This window comes from Poecile atricapillus, chromosome 1 (assembly GCF_030490865.1).
Source record: "Poecile atricapillus isolate bPoeAtr1 chromosome 1, bPoeAtr1.hap1, whole genome shotgun sequence".
Taxonomy (NCBI): Eukaryota; Metazoa; Chordata; class Aves; order Passeriformes; family Paridae; genus Poecile; species Poecile atricapillus.
In genome coordinates, this window is record NC_081249.1 from 101,464,675 (window position 1) to 101,481,477 (window position 16,803).

Consider the following 16,803-nt stretch of genomic DNA (forward strand, 5'->3'; position numbering starts at 1 on the left):
ATAATAGCTCCTTGCCTTAAATAATTTTAATGAAGTTTAGCTCCTTTCTATATTCAAGCATTCTTTCATTTGAGCCAGGTCATTTAGCTTTCAATTGTTTCAACTACCTCACAACATCTATATTTCAATATTTTTGAGTGAAGAAAGCAGAAAAACCCTGAAGGTTTTCTAAATTTGCATTCTGAGGCTCTCTATTTTTTTTTGCTTCATATTTTTCTAGAATACAAAAAGCAAATATCAATTCAGTTTGAGAATGACCTTATCAATTTAGAAAGAACAGTTAAAAAATTGGAGGTGGGAAGGTGGGGGAAATTACTGTTTCAGTATTTCTGTCAATACAAGTCTTGGCATTTTCAAATAGTTTTATTTACATGTACACAAATGTATTTTAATATTTTTCAATGTCCAAAATGTCATTGAAAAGTATTCAAACAGTGTAAAAATTTCTAGTCAATAGTAAGTTATGAGTTGTGACCTACAAAAATGAATTAATTAAATAATATTCCCCATATGAGCTCTCTTCTTCCAAGTAATAACTGTCAGCTAGATGTATTTGATGATTAATCAGTGCTTATTCCTTTAAATGTCAGGTACTCTTGTCTAAAATGTCAAGCTAAAACTTTTTGTCTTGTAGTGATCCATTTGAAGACGGTCTTAAAGGAATTCGGAATAAGTCTAAGGTTAAGAATTATTTTTGTGCTTTGGAACATGCATCATCTTGAGCAAATTGCATTGTTTGTCATGTTGCCCAGATGGGAAACTCATTTTGATGGAAATAATTATAAATTTTGAGAATTTTTGGCATGAAATACTATGTATGATCCCAATGAGAAAAAAAAAAACAGCAAAACTTTATGTCTGCTCTAGCTCTCTCCTTTTTACCAGGGATGATGATAAATCAAAGGAATGAAAAGATAGAACAGATTATTTTGTATCCAAGTGATGTGGCAATAGAAATAGAGTGCCTGAGTACCAAGGTGAAATATTTCATTTGAATGATCCTGAAAGTAAGAGTAATAACTGAAGTTATTTTGAAGTTTAACATAATTATCTTTTATCTCTAATTCTGGTTGGGTTTTTTAGATCCTTCCACTGACATCCCTTTTTGTATCACACAAGAATTTTGTATTTTCTTGGTCAAATTGATATGCTGATGTAATGATTTGCTTGCTGCCTTCTACTACATCCAATAAATCTGGATCCAGTTGCCTTTTCAAGAATTCCTGATGATTCAGGCTATTTTCTTCCTTCACATGATCTCAATCACCACAGATTATATATTAATGAAGCAGGATATTAGTTCAGTGCTCCCTTAGGTAAAATGCTACTTGTTTCTCATCTCTATGCAGTAAACACACAATAGTTTATTCATAATAGTCGAGGGTGAAGAGACAGTAGAGAAGCAACAGAATGAATATGGAGGAAAGGAATGAGAACTGAGACTGAGAATTGTGTGGAGGGAATGGATAAAAGGTAGGTTATGTGCCTACAGATAGCAAGTTTGAACCTGTTTTTATTGTTCTTCTTCATGATGCTGAATGTAGCATCTGTGAGACAACGCTTATAAATGAGTCATAAATGAAGCAGGAGATTGGACATAAGGAAAAGAAACCTCACTAGCACAGCCAGGCACTGCAATAGGCTGCTGAAAGGTTGTCTAGTCTCTGTTCTTGACATTTTTCAAGATAGTGCTTGACAAATCCCTGAGCAATCTGACCTGAACAGGGTCTGTTGATGCTGTGTTCATGAGGGGGTTGGTCAAGAAGCCCTCCTGGTGTCCATTCCAACCTTAATGATTATCTTTCCCATTTTGGTGCATGAACATAAGCCAATATTTCTCTTCTGCATGGCACACACTTCAGTAACTCCATTAGAAAACATTTCTTTGTTTTGTTTCATAAGGAGTGCACTATAGTAGTGCTTCCTCAAAAGCCAAGCTCAGAAAAGCTATTTAGAAAATACATTGCTTTCAACAAATGTACTTAAAGTTGATGAAGTCAACCTTAAGAGCTGCCCAATTTTGATTCACTCATGTAAATTTCATTCACTGCTTTTGGGTGCAAACATATTGAATCATATTCTTATTAAAGGATTACATGTTGGGTTTTCCAGGGGGACGAGTGTCTTTTTCAATGTATGACAGGAATAGGTTCAGAGAAACTTAATAATCATTACATATGAGGTAATATATAGGACCAAAAAAATTTTAATGAAGATACTTGAATGTCATGGAAGAGAGTAACATTCTATGCACAGTACTAATACAGAGTTCTTGTGTGATATTGTACAGATAAATCCTCAATGTAAAAGTATTTACATGCAACCAGAAATTATATTGTATGTACAAATAACCTGATAAGGTATAGTATAGATTGAAAGACGTAGCTGCTATGTAATTGAGGCTATAAAGTTGAATGATTTGAAGAATGCAAACAATATCTGGATTTTTTAAAACGTATCTTACCACCGGTTTACTTGGTAAGTAAGGATGAGTACCTTTGTATCACAGGACTCTTCAGTTCTCCATAGTGTTAATACCTGTGAAATGTGTTTATTGCTGGGGGATTTTGTTAAAGTCTCTAATTTATGTAGGCCAGTGAAACATTGCTAAAGATCAAAATCAAAGAATGGTAATAATTCATATTTTTTTTCCTGAATAATATGCGTTTGAAGACAAACACGGGTTATTATAAAATCAAAGAATGCCTGAGATAGGAAAACACCTCTGGAGACCATCTAGTTCACAGTCAGATGGAGTAGACATCACGAGACAATTCTATCTGGGTTTTGGTTATCTCCAGGGAGGGAGACTCCACAGGCTCCTGGATAGCTGGTTCCTAAGGGGAAAAAAGCACACAAACACAGCCACCAAGCCAGACCAGCTAGGACCCACACTACACTACCCCGGAAAGGGAGAAGCATGTCCAGCTCGGGGCATACAGAAATGGTTGCTGTGCAGCTTGAGATCCAAAAAGTTAATTGCTTTTATAGATAGTAACATTAAACTTTAGTTAACCCTAAAAAAAAAAAAAATAAAAAAAAAATACAAAAGTGGTTTTAAAGATAGATTTTGATATGACATTCTTTGTGCAGGATCAGTAATGCAATTTGTATTTTTAACAGTGCAGCCTCAAATAATACAACTCAAAAATGAAACCACCTTTGAGAATGGGAAAGCAACACTCATCTGTGAAGCAGAAGGAGAACCTGTCCCAGAGATTACTTGGAAAAGGGCCATTGATGGAATGACTTTCTCTGAAGGTGACAAGGTAAATCTACCTCTAATGTATAAAATGTCTATATATGTATTGTCTGACTAATCTTCTTATTCTTGTAAGCAGAAAAATAATTTAGAGACAGATTAATTCTAGATTCCTCTGGAATTAGAAGGAATTGCTATTTTCTAAGGCAGCAAGAGAGACATGGAGATTCTAAATTTTAAATTAAAAAAAAAAGAAAAAAGAGCAATTAGATGCTGAGAGGCAATTCATCTCTGTAGCTTAAATTGTCATACACAATCCCTACTAATGGTTTCAATTTCATCTTGATCATTATGGCTACACATAGCCCTTCTTCAGAATATTTGGATTCTTTCCAGTAATCCTTAAAATACAGTGGAGCTTAAAGATATTCTAAATTTTAAAAACCTGAATACTTTGTAGTTCTTTATTTCAAATTGCTCCTTTTTTTGTTCCTGTTTTTTTCCTTTCACAGAGGAAAAACTGAGACTATTTTCCCATTTTGTCTCCCCATTTTAATATTTTATTACAAAAGTAAGTTGAGTAGAGAAACATTGCAGTATGAAAATGGAGAAAGTCAGTGTGGGAAAAAGAGCTGTAATTAGGTGGAATGGTGAAATGAAAAGGGAATGGTGCAATGCAATTCCTAACCATGCTTATAGCAAGCTGTGTTTCTACAGAGTTCTTATTCTTTTTCCCTTTTTTAATAATTATTTTAGTATTTGAGCAAGCATCTTCTTCTTAATTTCCTGACATAGACTACAGAGTTTCTCTTCAGAGGTTGAAGTAAGAGATACCATTGTTCTGGATAACTAATTCATACTTTTTACTCTAGATAATTATGTAGCAAAATACCTTCTTCTTGCATATTCATAGCTGTCGCTTAAAAACACACACACACACAGTTGAAAACCTTGATAGCAATCATGCCACAAAGGGAATTAGATACATAGTAATTTGCTTAGTTTATAGGGAATTGCTGTATATTAAGGAATTATGTACTTTCATTTATGTTCTAAAGGAGAAGGTCTGGTCTAGTCTAGTCTCTGACTTGACCTTTCCTGGAACTGAAGCAGTTTATGTGAAGCTCTGTCTACCATTTTCCTTTTCAGTGATTTCCACTTTGGAGCAATATAGCAGTATTTATATACTATTTTTTCTAATTGTTTTGCATTAAGACAAAGCAGTTTCTCTCTTCCTTAAATATATCAAGTTAAAGGTCATCTTTCTGACTTGCAAAGACTATGCTTTGTTCAAAGGTTACAAATGTTAGCCACTCATTTATGTTTGAAGTGTTCCCAAAATAACTTTCTATAAAGGATATTGAAAATGAGAGAAAATAGCAGAAAGAAGCTCAAAAATGTTGGTGCTGTTACAACCTGAAATTTATCTACTGCTTGTATAAGACAGTCTAATATTCTTAATTCCAGCTGCAGGTGGTTAAACTGACATGTTGCTGGAGTATTCTCTGAATTGTGGTTCAACTCAGTAACAGTGACAACCCAACCAAATGAAAATCTACATTCACTTCCTACTGGTGTGCTGACAGACTCTCTGTGGAAGATAAAAAGAATGAGAATAAATACAGTTATGTGGTTTCCTTTGTTCTTGCCAAAGAAAGACCTCTGTGTATTGCTCATGGGAATTTTTGCTGAATCTTGAATGGAATGTTCTGAAATACTGAATATGTCCTTGACCTATAAAATATGCTGCTACATTTGCCCCGTGGCCTTCCTGCTCTGGGTTGCCAAAAGCTTGGCTTGTGCTTTCCTACCAAATTAGGTGAATAGGGAACAAAACTGGCAGTGATTAAGTTATTGAATAGCGGTTAAATAATAAAGCAGTGTTTTGCACACAGAAAAAGAAAGAAAAGGTGAATTGAAGAAATCGAGGGGAAGCAACATAGAACAGAGTCTTCAATTGAAAATATTACTTATATGTAACAAATTTTAAAATATTATGCAAGTAATTTATGCAACAACATAAATTATGCATAAACATAAAAGTGATGGTCTTTATTAAAGGGATTAATAGTTTGAATTTTTGGGCCAGTTTTTACATCATCTGCATTTTATTCATCATTTCTGTTGAATTAAGAGTATTGTTAGGGGATGAGCTTTTCTACAGAAGATGGAAAAACTGCTCAAGCAATAATATTGACATAATTATTAAAAGAACACATAAAGTGCTGTTCTTATTTTTTAAATTTTACTTTTATTAACATTAGTATGTAAGGTTAATTTCCTCAATCATATCGTTCTTATTTGCTAAAATGTAAATGTACCTCATATGGATAAGGAAGACTGTGAATGCAAGATCATTCTGAGCATGCATGGATTCAAAATGTTTTCTGTCTAATGATAGATCTTCTAACTGGGACATAGATCTTCCTGAGTTTTGAATTTATTGTGTCCAAAAGCATGGAAAATATGCACCAAAGTCATAGATCAAAGAAGTAACCCAGCTGTGTTTAAGGAGGATAATATTAATGAGTATGAGCTCTATAATTATCTCTTTGGAAAACACAGCTTTGATAAAGGATTTTCAGTACCTCAGAAGTGTGTATTTGAAAGTTGAAGCCAAGTGAGTTCAAACCAGAAGCAAAGAAGCCTTTCCTCTCTCCTTTTATCATTTAGCTCTTAGAACAATCTACCACACAGTGTGTGGTCTCTCTTTCATTAAGAATATGAAATAAAGGGGTCTTTGTCTTTCCTCTGACTTCTCTTGAAAGTTAAATGAAAAGTTTTCCAAGAGGTCACATTAGATGAGCTCTGTAGTCCTTCTATGGTTGAATAGCCCATAAATATATGGGGGTTGGGTGAGGTTGAATAAATGAATGGCAATGTGTGCTGGAAGGTGTTTGTCTCACCATTAAAGGTGTAAAAATGGAAATGGAAGCTTAGTCCAAGGCCACGGCTTCATCTGCTGTTTCAGTGTCAAGCTAAAGCTCTCCGCTTGGTGCACGTACTCTGCCTCTATCCTTCCATTCCCCGACTCCCCAGCACCACCTGTCCTTGCACTGATGTGCCAACCTGGCTGTGCCCCTTTCAGCTGGGATTTGAAATGGCACATTCCCGCAGACCACTGTGCATCCAGCAGGCCTGGCCCTTTTCCCAGTAAAAAGAGGAGGCAGGAGAAGGGTTGCTTTTTTATAGAACAGAAGGAAAGATAGTGATTTGATTTGATTTGATTTGGCATAATCAGTTATGAAATAGATTTTGGATGCGCACATACATCTCTACACATGTCCCTGAAGGACAGCTCATCTCGATCACTGAAGCAAAATTGTCACTGATTCCTGTGTATACTGCAGAAGTGTGAGGGCCCCACTTTCATAGTATCTCACTCTAGCAGAAATAAGAATACTGATCAATGTTATTTGTAATTACCATTTCAAGCCCTGTTTTGGAATAAAAAGCACAATAACAGATGGGGCTTGATATGAGATAGTGGCTCCTCTGTATGCAGCATGTGTCCAAAGAGGTACATGCTGCATACCCTGAGGAATTTATGATCTAAACACATAAAATGAATGACTGAAAGAAGTCCCAGTTGCAACTTGTATGTTGGATTTAAGATAGGATTTTATACTTACTGGACTTTATTTTTTACTGTACTCTATTACATACAGACTTAGTGATTGTCTCTTAAATACCTTATACTATTCTCCTTGTACCCTCAAAGAGAGCCAAACCCATTATTTTTAATTTTATAATGAACACTGCAGAAACAGTTTGAATTCTGCTTTCTTCTGTTGCAATAATAACCTGGTTCTCCCCATGAAATTTCCTGTGACATTGTTTCTAAATATTGCAGAATTCAGACTAATATTTAAGTTATTTTCCAAGTCTGAATTTACTTTGCATTGACATGCAAATCATAAATATTTGGAGCTTTTAGAGTTTTTCATAGTTTTCATGATCAGGCAAAAGGCAAAGGTAGTCTTTTTATTTATTTTCTCCCAAGCTGTCGTGGTTTTAAAGCATTAGCTAAAAATCACTAGAAAACTTACCCATTTCTTGCTGTGAGATATGGATTAGAACAACAGCAAAACAGGCTTAAAACTTAAAAGGAACAAAGAAAGTTTATTAACAAAACTACAAGAATAAGAACACCAGAATAAAACTTCCAGAAACCCTTTTTCCCCACTACCCAACCATTTTCTCGTTCACATGACAACACAGAGATAAAAAATACCTTGGTGGTTAAAACAGTCCCAACTTTGCTACAGTCTCTTCATCAGTCTTTGTAGAGAAAAAGAAGTTCTCTTCTGCTAATCTATGGAGTTTTTCACAAGAAAACCATTTTCCTATGGTTTTCCATTTCTCTGATGCCAGCCGCCCAGAAAACTCTGCCATCAGTTCTCTCCTCCCATTTCACACCACTCTGAGGTGTGTTATGGGTCATGAGTCTATTGGTGTCATTTTAAGGATGAGTTATTCAAAGGCAAAAGTTCTTTTCATCTGTTTTTGTGAGCCTCTCTGGAAACAGAAGTTTTCTCTCTGCCTCTTAAGGGCCACAAATTTTCAACAACTATCACTTCTTCGTTTCTGCTCCAGCATCACATAAGATCACAACTACTTCACCATTTGCTTAGATCCACACTTTGAAATACTCCATTCCCCCAAAATACTCTATCATGAATTAAAGGAGTTTTTCAGAACACTTTTGTCCTTCTCTATAGTTTTAGCAAAAGAATATTTCAGTTTATTAAAGCATCTCCTTTTTTTCTCTCCCCATCTGAAGCTAAATTCTTTTATTCACTGTCTTTGATAGTTTATGTTGTCTCTTTACCAGTTGATCACTCTCTCTTCTTATCTCTCTCTGGAAAAAAAAAGATTAATCTGCAAGTCTCATCAGTGAAAGAGTTAAAATCTTGCCCAGGCTTTTGTAGATGGTTCTGTGATCTCTGCTGGAGCAGCAGCTGGAGCTGTCTGCGATAGAAGATTCTTCATGGCTGCTCTGGAGAGTGTGGTCGCTGTTTCAGCTTGCCGCAGGTCAAGAGCTTTTTCCTTTCTTTACTCGGCAGTCTCTGGTGAATTCAGTCACAGCAAAAACTGCAGCCGAGCCAGGGACCGCCCTGGCCCGGCCAGAGCCCGGGACAAGCCCCACAGGCCCCATCTCCCAGCTGGGAGCTGCTGGGCCCAGCCCAGCCCCTGCCCGGGCCCCATGGGCTGGGCAGGGAACGGGAGGCCAGCCGGAGCTCTGTTACCTTTCACAGCCAGGAAACAGAGACAAAGAAATTCCCAGGCTTAGGTCTTAAGGTGGTGTTCACAGGTTGATCTCACTTTTCAATGGTTAAAACTACTGTCAGTTCTCGAAATGGTTAGTTATTGGCCAGGAGAAAAACTCCCATCAGCCTCCAGCAGTTTTAACTTCCTTAGATGTTCTCTTTGTTTTTTTAAATGCCAGTCTATCACACAAGCCTATTATTCACTATTCACTTCAGCTATTACAAATGGTAATAAAAATAATCTGATTTTTTTTACTCCCTGTTTATGTTGGTTTTCTTGTCACATAAAGAAGCAGTCTTACAGTGTCAGTGAAATATGTTGTCTTTCTCTTTGAAATGTGAGCCCTGTTAAATACTTGCTCATCAAGGATCAGGTCTTTATTTGAAATTAATCACAGAAAACAGTGATGTTTCTAGGGTATTTTAATTGATTCCAGGAAATATATTTATTTTTCTGAGCTATCCAAATCCTTCCCTTTGTGAATAATTCACCTTTGAATAGCTGAGAAATATACAAGGCCAATCTCTTTGCTGTATTGGAGAAAATTGTTATAACCTGTTTCACCTACATACTGTTTGAAAACTTCCTACTTACAATATCATAGAATGTTTTTGCTGTTGCAATATTGGCACAGGCCTGTAAACCAGAACAATTTATGTAGCCAGCCATAATTGCATTTGATTATGCAATTGAAATGCTTTGCAAACAATTCAATCAGGCATCAAAGTTCTCTCCTATTTTAAGCCCCAAATGTGTTTTAGTGGACTTCACGTTTTAAGGATATTAAGAATAAGAGCAAGAATGTTGTGACTGGAAGAAGGTAAATAAACGAACTTGGCCAACAAGATCACTTACATGTTAGGTAGTTAGTGCTGCTGAGAATATAGAGGTTTATACCTTGTGACATAAGCAAATAAAGGGCCATATATGAGCACTGGCTATTAGAATTCCAGGAGCCATCTGATCCACGGAAATCTGAATACATTTTGGTGTTCCTTCATCTGTCTCTAGTTTTGGGAGGTGACAGTGTTTGAGCAAGAAGATTGATTTTTGAGGAGTAGGATTGTATTCAGTTAGAAATAAAGAGCAGCTTTCCTAGGTGACCTGAGGAAGTAGGAAAATTGTGAGCCAGTGTGGATATTTCCAAGTTCTTATGTAGCTCAATCAGTTGTCTGAGCTCCACACACTCCTTTAGGTAACAGGATCTGCAATGATGCATAAATTAAGCCAAAAAATTAAGCTAGTAATTATTTTAAGATATTGTTGTATTGACAATTCAGTACTAAATATTAGCCACACAACCAGGGGTCCTCAGATTTGTTCCCCTTTTGGGGTAGAAGGTAAAGGATCTGTTACTCAGGGTAGACCCAAATGGCTGTACATACACAGAGACAGATGTATTCGTGTTGTGTGGATGGCTGTCTGTACTAGAATTACACTAGCTCAGAATTCTCTCATATCTGTACATTTTTCCTTTCAGTAAAATTTTTAGATCACTTTCTACTGGGAAAGTAAACACAGTAAGTAAGCAGAGACAAAGTCCTTGAATATTTAAAGGAAACCAAAGGGCAAGAAAACGTGAAATTTATTAACTCTTCTGTATTGAAAGCTTAAAAAACCTAGGGAAATACATTAATTTAAGAACATGACTGATTTAAGCAGTTCTTTAATGGACTAACTTAAATCCAAATGTGTTATCTGTTCTGTAAATGGATGCTCTTTTTCCCACCTAATTTATATTTAAAGCTTTAAAACCATTTTCCATTTAATCCATTTGCTTATGCAATAACTATGTACCAAGTAGGTATTTTTGGGATACTTTCTGTAGGTTGCAGTGCTGCATTTACTGGCTGAAATAAAGCCCTAAAGGCTTGGAATTGGCATTGATTTCCCAACCAATACTATTTTTTGGCATTTAGCTATCAGTTATGATACTAGGTCTGTTACACTAATGAAGAATTCAGTTCTCAGGGAACTTTTCATGGACTAACATTTTCTGCAATACCAGTGCAGCTTGGATTGGAACATTCATTCATTTCTTCTACAACACAAACTGTTGTTTCATGAGCTTCAGCCTAACTATGACTTGTGTTATTTACTAATGGTTTAAGAACTTCCAAATAGCTGTAGCTTGTCTGGTGAAATGGAGAATCTGCACCTGATGATTCACTAGGTAATACATCCACGCTTTAGAGCCTGGAGTCAGCTGGAGTCATTATTCCCTGGTGTACCATAGGACCTTCTCAAGACTCTTAAGAAATGTTGCATTTTCTATATTCTGCCTACATTGGGAGTGAGCGCAATCAGTGGCACAAGCAGAAGTGCAATGCTGGCAAAAATGTGTTTTATGCTATTGAAATGTCTGCAGTTTTCCTGACCTGAAAGTCAGTTTGAGTATATATAAGCAGAATTTAAATCCTCAGAATTTTGGCTAAGCCAGGATGAAATCAAAGGCCTGTATTCAATTTTCAATCCCTTGTTTGTTTTTTTAATCTAAGCTCTGTGAAATAATTAGTTATTAATAATTCATTAATGTCTTTAGTTTGCTCATAAAAACCCCATATTTTCCTGCCAATTCTCACTGTGAAATTTCTCCATGTGTTCACTCAAACTATTTTTTCTACTAATACCAGTTCTCAGATTTCAAACACAGTGAAATTATGATAGTTTAACAGGACAATGATTATGTACCAGTGAATGTCTTCCTAGTTAGGAGGCTGTGAAACTTTGTCTAAAGTATAATGCAGAAGTCTTATTTCTGTACATTGGGAAAAGTGAAGACTCTTTGCACCACTCCTTACTGACAGCTTATAAAATTCAGCAAACAATATTTCTTAGGACTACATAAATGGGAAATAGGTCTGAGTTTTGATTCATGGTCAAAAGAACTCCCATCTATGCATGAGCTCAGCCTGTGTTATTAAAATTGCTAAGTGTTGCATAAATAATGTTATTAGCAATAAAATGATTTTTTGCCTTTCGATGAATTCCTGCTTCTGAAATGAAATTGTAACATTTATGACAAAATTCAATTAATTAATAGCATGTGGAAATCTTTACTGCAAGGAGATCACCTAACATGCTTTAATATGTCCTATAGATAGCCTATACATAACATTAAAATCCTCAAGGTTATATAACTTGGTTAAAGTTTTATAACCTTGTTTTTTACTTGCTTTACTTACTCTTCCTTCTCCTTTTCTTCCTCACACAGAAAATTATTACTTTCCTACAGGTCCCAATCTTCCCTCCCAATTTACCTGCATACCAGAAAATTCTAGAGCTGTGACTAATATTTCAGATGTCATTAATTTATCCACATAGTCTCTTCAGATAGTGTATTGTTACAGATCTATTTCTTCAATGATGTACTAACACATAACTTCCGATAATTGAATAATATATTCAGTTTTCTAATGGGTACAGCAGTCAGGAATCCTGCAAACTGACTGAAAGTAGGAAATAGACTGGCTTAAAGGTTTTGTTTCTCAACAAGACTTTCTCCAGGAGAATGGCATATGAGTGCTCGTGCTGCCATGTTGCAATTTCTGCTTCCCAACTTATTTCAAACTCTAGTAGCACAATATTTTTCCGTAATAGCAAACATCCAGTTTAGCTGCTATAACCAGCATAAGCTTTTATTTATATCCATATTTATCAATATAGACATGTAAATAGAGAAACTGAGAATCATATCAAGACATCAATTAAATAAGATAACTTGAAAACCTATGCTCTTTCAGTTATGTCCAGGTTACCTCACTTTCTCCATTTTGCTTCCTACTGAAGTAATTTCCTTTTGTTTCTTCAGCTGAAAAAAGCCCTCCAGAATTATCAGGGTTTGTGAGCAAAGACTTCGTGATCTGTGAGGTTAGGATCTGTCCTGCTGACAATTCCCTTCACCTTGTGATTCAATCTGTGCCTCTTTCAGGCCTTCCATGACTTTCCTTCCCCTAAGGGAGCCTTGTTGCTTACAGATGCTCCTGTAGATCTCTGTCTCAGCACAGTTTCCAGACTTCCTATCTGCTGTATAGCCATAATAATTTAGTAAAACATACATCAAATTTACAGTAAACGGGGAGGAATCTCAAGCTACATACAGCTACTGAACAACCCAGAACCTCAGTTTGTGATTTGTCTTTTTTTTTTCTCATTTCTTTCTTTTTTCTGCATACCCTCACTACATCAGGTATCCCTGGAATTAAATCTAGACTGTGTCAAGGTTTGAATATGAATTCTGTGAAAATGAAACTAATGTATATATACATGAATTAAGCTCTGTTTGAAATTCTTGCAGTAGTAGTAATTTTAAAGGTTATCATATATTACAGCAAAGTTTCAGGGGCAGGAGGGGTATACAACCTGTTTATATCTAAGAATTGGTTATTGGTCCAAGTAATATCAGTTTAAACACAATAAACCAAGCAGTTATTTTTAGTTCTGTTATAACAACTTGAACATTTTAATTCAAATTATCTAAGTAATAAAGGGGAGAGGGGGAAATAACATTATAGTTAAAATTGTTATACAAAAGCTTCCTACTTTTTCTTTCCTTGTTTTAATTACCCCAGAGGCAGGCTGACAGTGCTTGTTTTTCTTTAAAGAAATAAAAAAAAAAGTAGGAAAGGCTTAACAATTCATAACCATGCCTTGGCTCAGCTTCAAGTTATTTTTGTCCATTCTGTAATGCAGTAAGTTGACAAAATTTGTCTTCGTGTGTGCCCAGACAAAGGTTTCTTTGGTTTCTTTCCTTTTTAAATTTTCCTTTGCTGGTCACTAAAATTATGCAAGAACCACCTACAGTGGTATGATTGTCTAAATTGAAATGTTATTTTATTGTAAAATCATTATTTTTAGTGGCTGTTTTATGTGGGGTCCGTTTTGAATAAGAACATTGTACTTAAAGGTCATCTTCCTGAGAATTTTGCTGGCCTGAGTCCATTTGAGTCACCTATTTTAATGGCATCATAGCAGTGTTGGAGTAGATTCAGATCAGAAAAATTCTTAGGAATAAAGCCATTAAATACAGTATTTATGTGTCAAACAGGATTTCTAATTACAAAGTGCATATGCACTGATTTGTATGATTTCTTCTTTACTTATAAACACTCATTTGTAGTTACTATTGTTATTTATCATGGCAGACACTAATGCTTGCTCTACTCCACAAGTTTATTTGATGTGATGCTAATATTTTTACCATTAAAAATCATCAACCATTTCTTTCTTGTGATTTGCATCATTAAGATTTGTGATTTACATCTAGGATTTGCATCTTTAGCAGAAGTAATCTTGAATGGATGCTCATCATTTTTTCTGTCTTAAATATTTTTCTAGCATATTCATTGTTGAGTAAAAACCAATGGAGGAAAGAAGTTCAATTTTCCATTTCATGTCTTAGTAAGTGTTTGGTGTCAGGATTTCATGTGTCATCTCTTTGCATAATGACTCGTTTGAAAGAAATACCAGCATGAATCAATGAAATATCAATTCATAATTTCAAAAAGTTGTACAAAGCATTCAAGAACACTTTTTTTTTCCCTGAGGCTGTACATGCTGCTAACAACATGCATAGAACCTGCTGCCATTTCTGATCTGAATTCTATAAAAATAACTGGTGTGTCTGCAGCTGAACAGAAAACCAAATCAACAGTATTTTTTTCTTCAACATTAGGGTTTCTTGTGACTTCCCTGGTGCTGCACTATAGATTTGCATACAATAGGTGCTTCAATAATTTCTTCTTTGTGGAAAAAAAAAATTACTAGAAATTCAGGAATTTGCAGCATGCTGACATGTATAATTACCAAGCTGAAGTTTTAAAATATCGCAAGGTCTCCTATAAAAATCACTGAAGTCCAAGACACTGCTGTAGCATTATTCTAATTCACTGGACATTAAGGCATATGCACATAGCAATACTCTGGAATTTTCTGCTGTCTCCAACAGGTGCATGGATAGAATACATTTACCTGAAGAGAATGGGAAATATTGTGAATATACCATCCATAATCCAGAAGGGAGCTTCCATCAGCTTCTACACGATGATGGCTGTTGTGACTAACAGCCCTTTCTCTCATCATCAAAGGTAGATTTTCAGACTAGGAATTGCTGGTGACATATATTTAATAGACTTCTGGAATTTTATCATCATTTAGTATCAGAATGTCAAGTTGCAGAAGTTCTTATCTTTCATGCTGCTTCAAGAAACATTTTCATGGGCAATTAAGATCTGCTTAAATCTCACATATAAGAAGCATCAGCCTGAAGTATATGACCTCAAGTTACCTCTCATGTGGATGTGAACACAACCTGAAATCAGAAAACTTCCTAAAAATTGGTATTTGTGAAATTCCAGAGATGATTCTATTAATCAGTATTTGTTTTCTCCTTGAAAATTCAGTGATGTGTACTGGAAACAGGACCAAGACAACATAATGAGTTGGCAAATTTTAAAATTTGATCCAAAGAAGGAAAAACTATGATTTTTTTCTATCCTCCCCCCTGCAATTTGAGGATCTTTGATCGTCTGCATCTGAAACAGATCCTTTGCAGGAAATTTAAAGTATCTGCAGCTTTTCCTCAAGTTACAAGTTCTTACAGTGGCTGCTCTTTATATTGCTCCATGTTTTGCAAAAGAAAAAAAGTTTCAATTTTAAGCCACTACCAATTCATTTTTTCTGTGGTTAATATATGCAGTGCACATCCAAAATAATACTAAAGTATACAAAGTGTTAGAAGATATATTTGGTAAATTTGACAGGCAAAACTGACCTGTTAGATTTTAAATGTGGACAGTGATGACACTTTGCTCATTAATGAGCTTTAAATATTAGAAGAAAAACAAATAAAGATATTTCAAGTTGTCTAGATTTTAAATGAAGGGATTGTTTTGCTTGCAGTCTTGCACTTGGACTTCAGGGTTTGAAGGAGTACTTTGACAACCAAATGATAAACTCTAGGAGGGAAGTCAGCTGCTCTAACCATCCAAGCAATATTACTAAAATCCAGCTACAAATGAGTCACCAATTTCTACAACTGTTCTTACCTTCCATTCTTGTTTTCAGCCAACTCAAAATGCAAGTTTTGGCAGCCCTACAACTTGATCTCATTTGGTTCTACTTTTCCTCAGTGCGAATTGGAGAAATGGCTGATAAATCAAACTCATCCACTAACCACACCATCCACCTCTGCCCAAGTACAGCTTTCTACAGTTGGTAAATGAACAACAATTTCTAAGCATTCTGATCAGCAAACTCCTCCTGAAAAATTACACTGATTTTACTAAAATGGCAGTGGAATTTTGCAGATTGAAAACTCTGAATTTATTCTGTTCCAGAAGCTATCCTTGTCTTCATGTAGATGTTATTGTCTCATCACATCCCCATCCTCTCTGAGAGTGGAATCCTTGAAACTCAGTTATCATTGTTCTAAAACTGCCTTGGGAGCTCTGTTTCTTGACTTTGAAGCTGTGCACAGACCAGTCAGGTCAGGAAATATTGAGAATATTCACATATGGAACTACAAATTATGCAAGACATTCAGGAAGCAAGAGCCTAATGGAAGAAATCAAGGAGTAGAATAACATGTATGGTATGAAAATAATTTTATCAAAACCAAAAATATATATTTACTTTCACAGAACCTGTAGCACAAAACTCAAATTATGCAATAGCTCTCCTTTTTTAATTAGCATAGAAGTCATTTGTGTTTAACTATATATTAGAAGAATATTGCAAGTGCAGAAAATTTTCACCTTTTTCCTAGAAGCTACTTTTTATGTGGTGTCATTTTGGATAGTTTTACTTTCAGACCTGTATAGAATACTTTTTTAAATACCAACAGAGAACTAGGTTGTTATCAGTATTCAAAATACAAGGACATTCCTGTTTCCTAGTTAGGGAATATACTTTTTATGTGAATAAAATCACAAAACGAGTTTACCCAAGTAAAACATTTTTTAAGGTCTCTGCTGAAGATTTTTTCACTTGTATTTTAGTTTTATGCTGGTGAGGAAGTTATGGGGCGAAAAAAACCCCACTACCAAAGCCTCTAAGCCCCCACTTTTATTTATGATTTCTATGAAATACTCCAATGAACATTAACCATGAAAAATATTTATTTCTTAAGATTTTATTATGATTTCTAAAGTGCTGCAAAACTGTAGCTTTTGAAGACTTCACCATTCTTCCAGTGTCTAAGAGTGTAAGGGTCTGTTAACAGAATTGGTCTTTCCAAAGAATATGTAAATCTGTATGGGATTGCCTTAGCCTCAAATTTTTGAGAGGTCAATGATTGTTCATTCTCCATAGTGGAAGGAGATACTGAGTAA

General features: G+C 35.4%; 1 protein-coding gene across 1 annotated transcript in view; it reads left to right on the forward strand.

Moving 5' to 3' along the window:
- The window catches only part of NCAM2 (neural cell adhesion molecule 2), a 151,141-nt gene that overhangs the window by 33,935 nt on the left and 100,403 nt on the right, over nt 1-16,803 (forward strand). Inside the window, exon 8 of the mRNA XM_058848801.1 lies at nt 3,124-3,269. Coding sequence (XP_058704784.1) covers nt 3,124-3,269 — 146 coding nt within the window. The remainder of the gene's footprint in view (nt 1-3,123; nt 3,270-16,803) is intronic.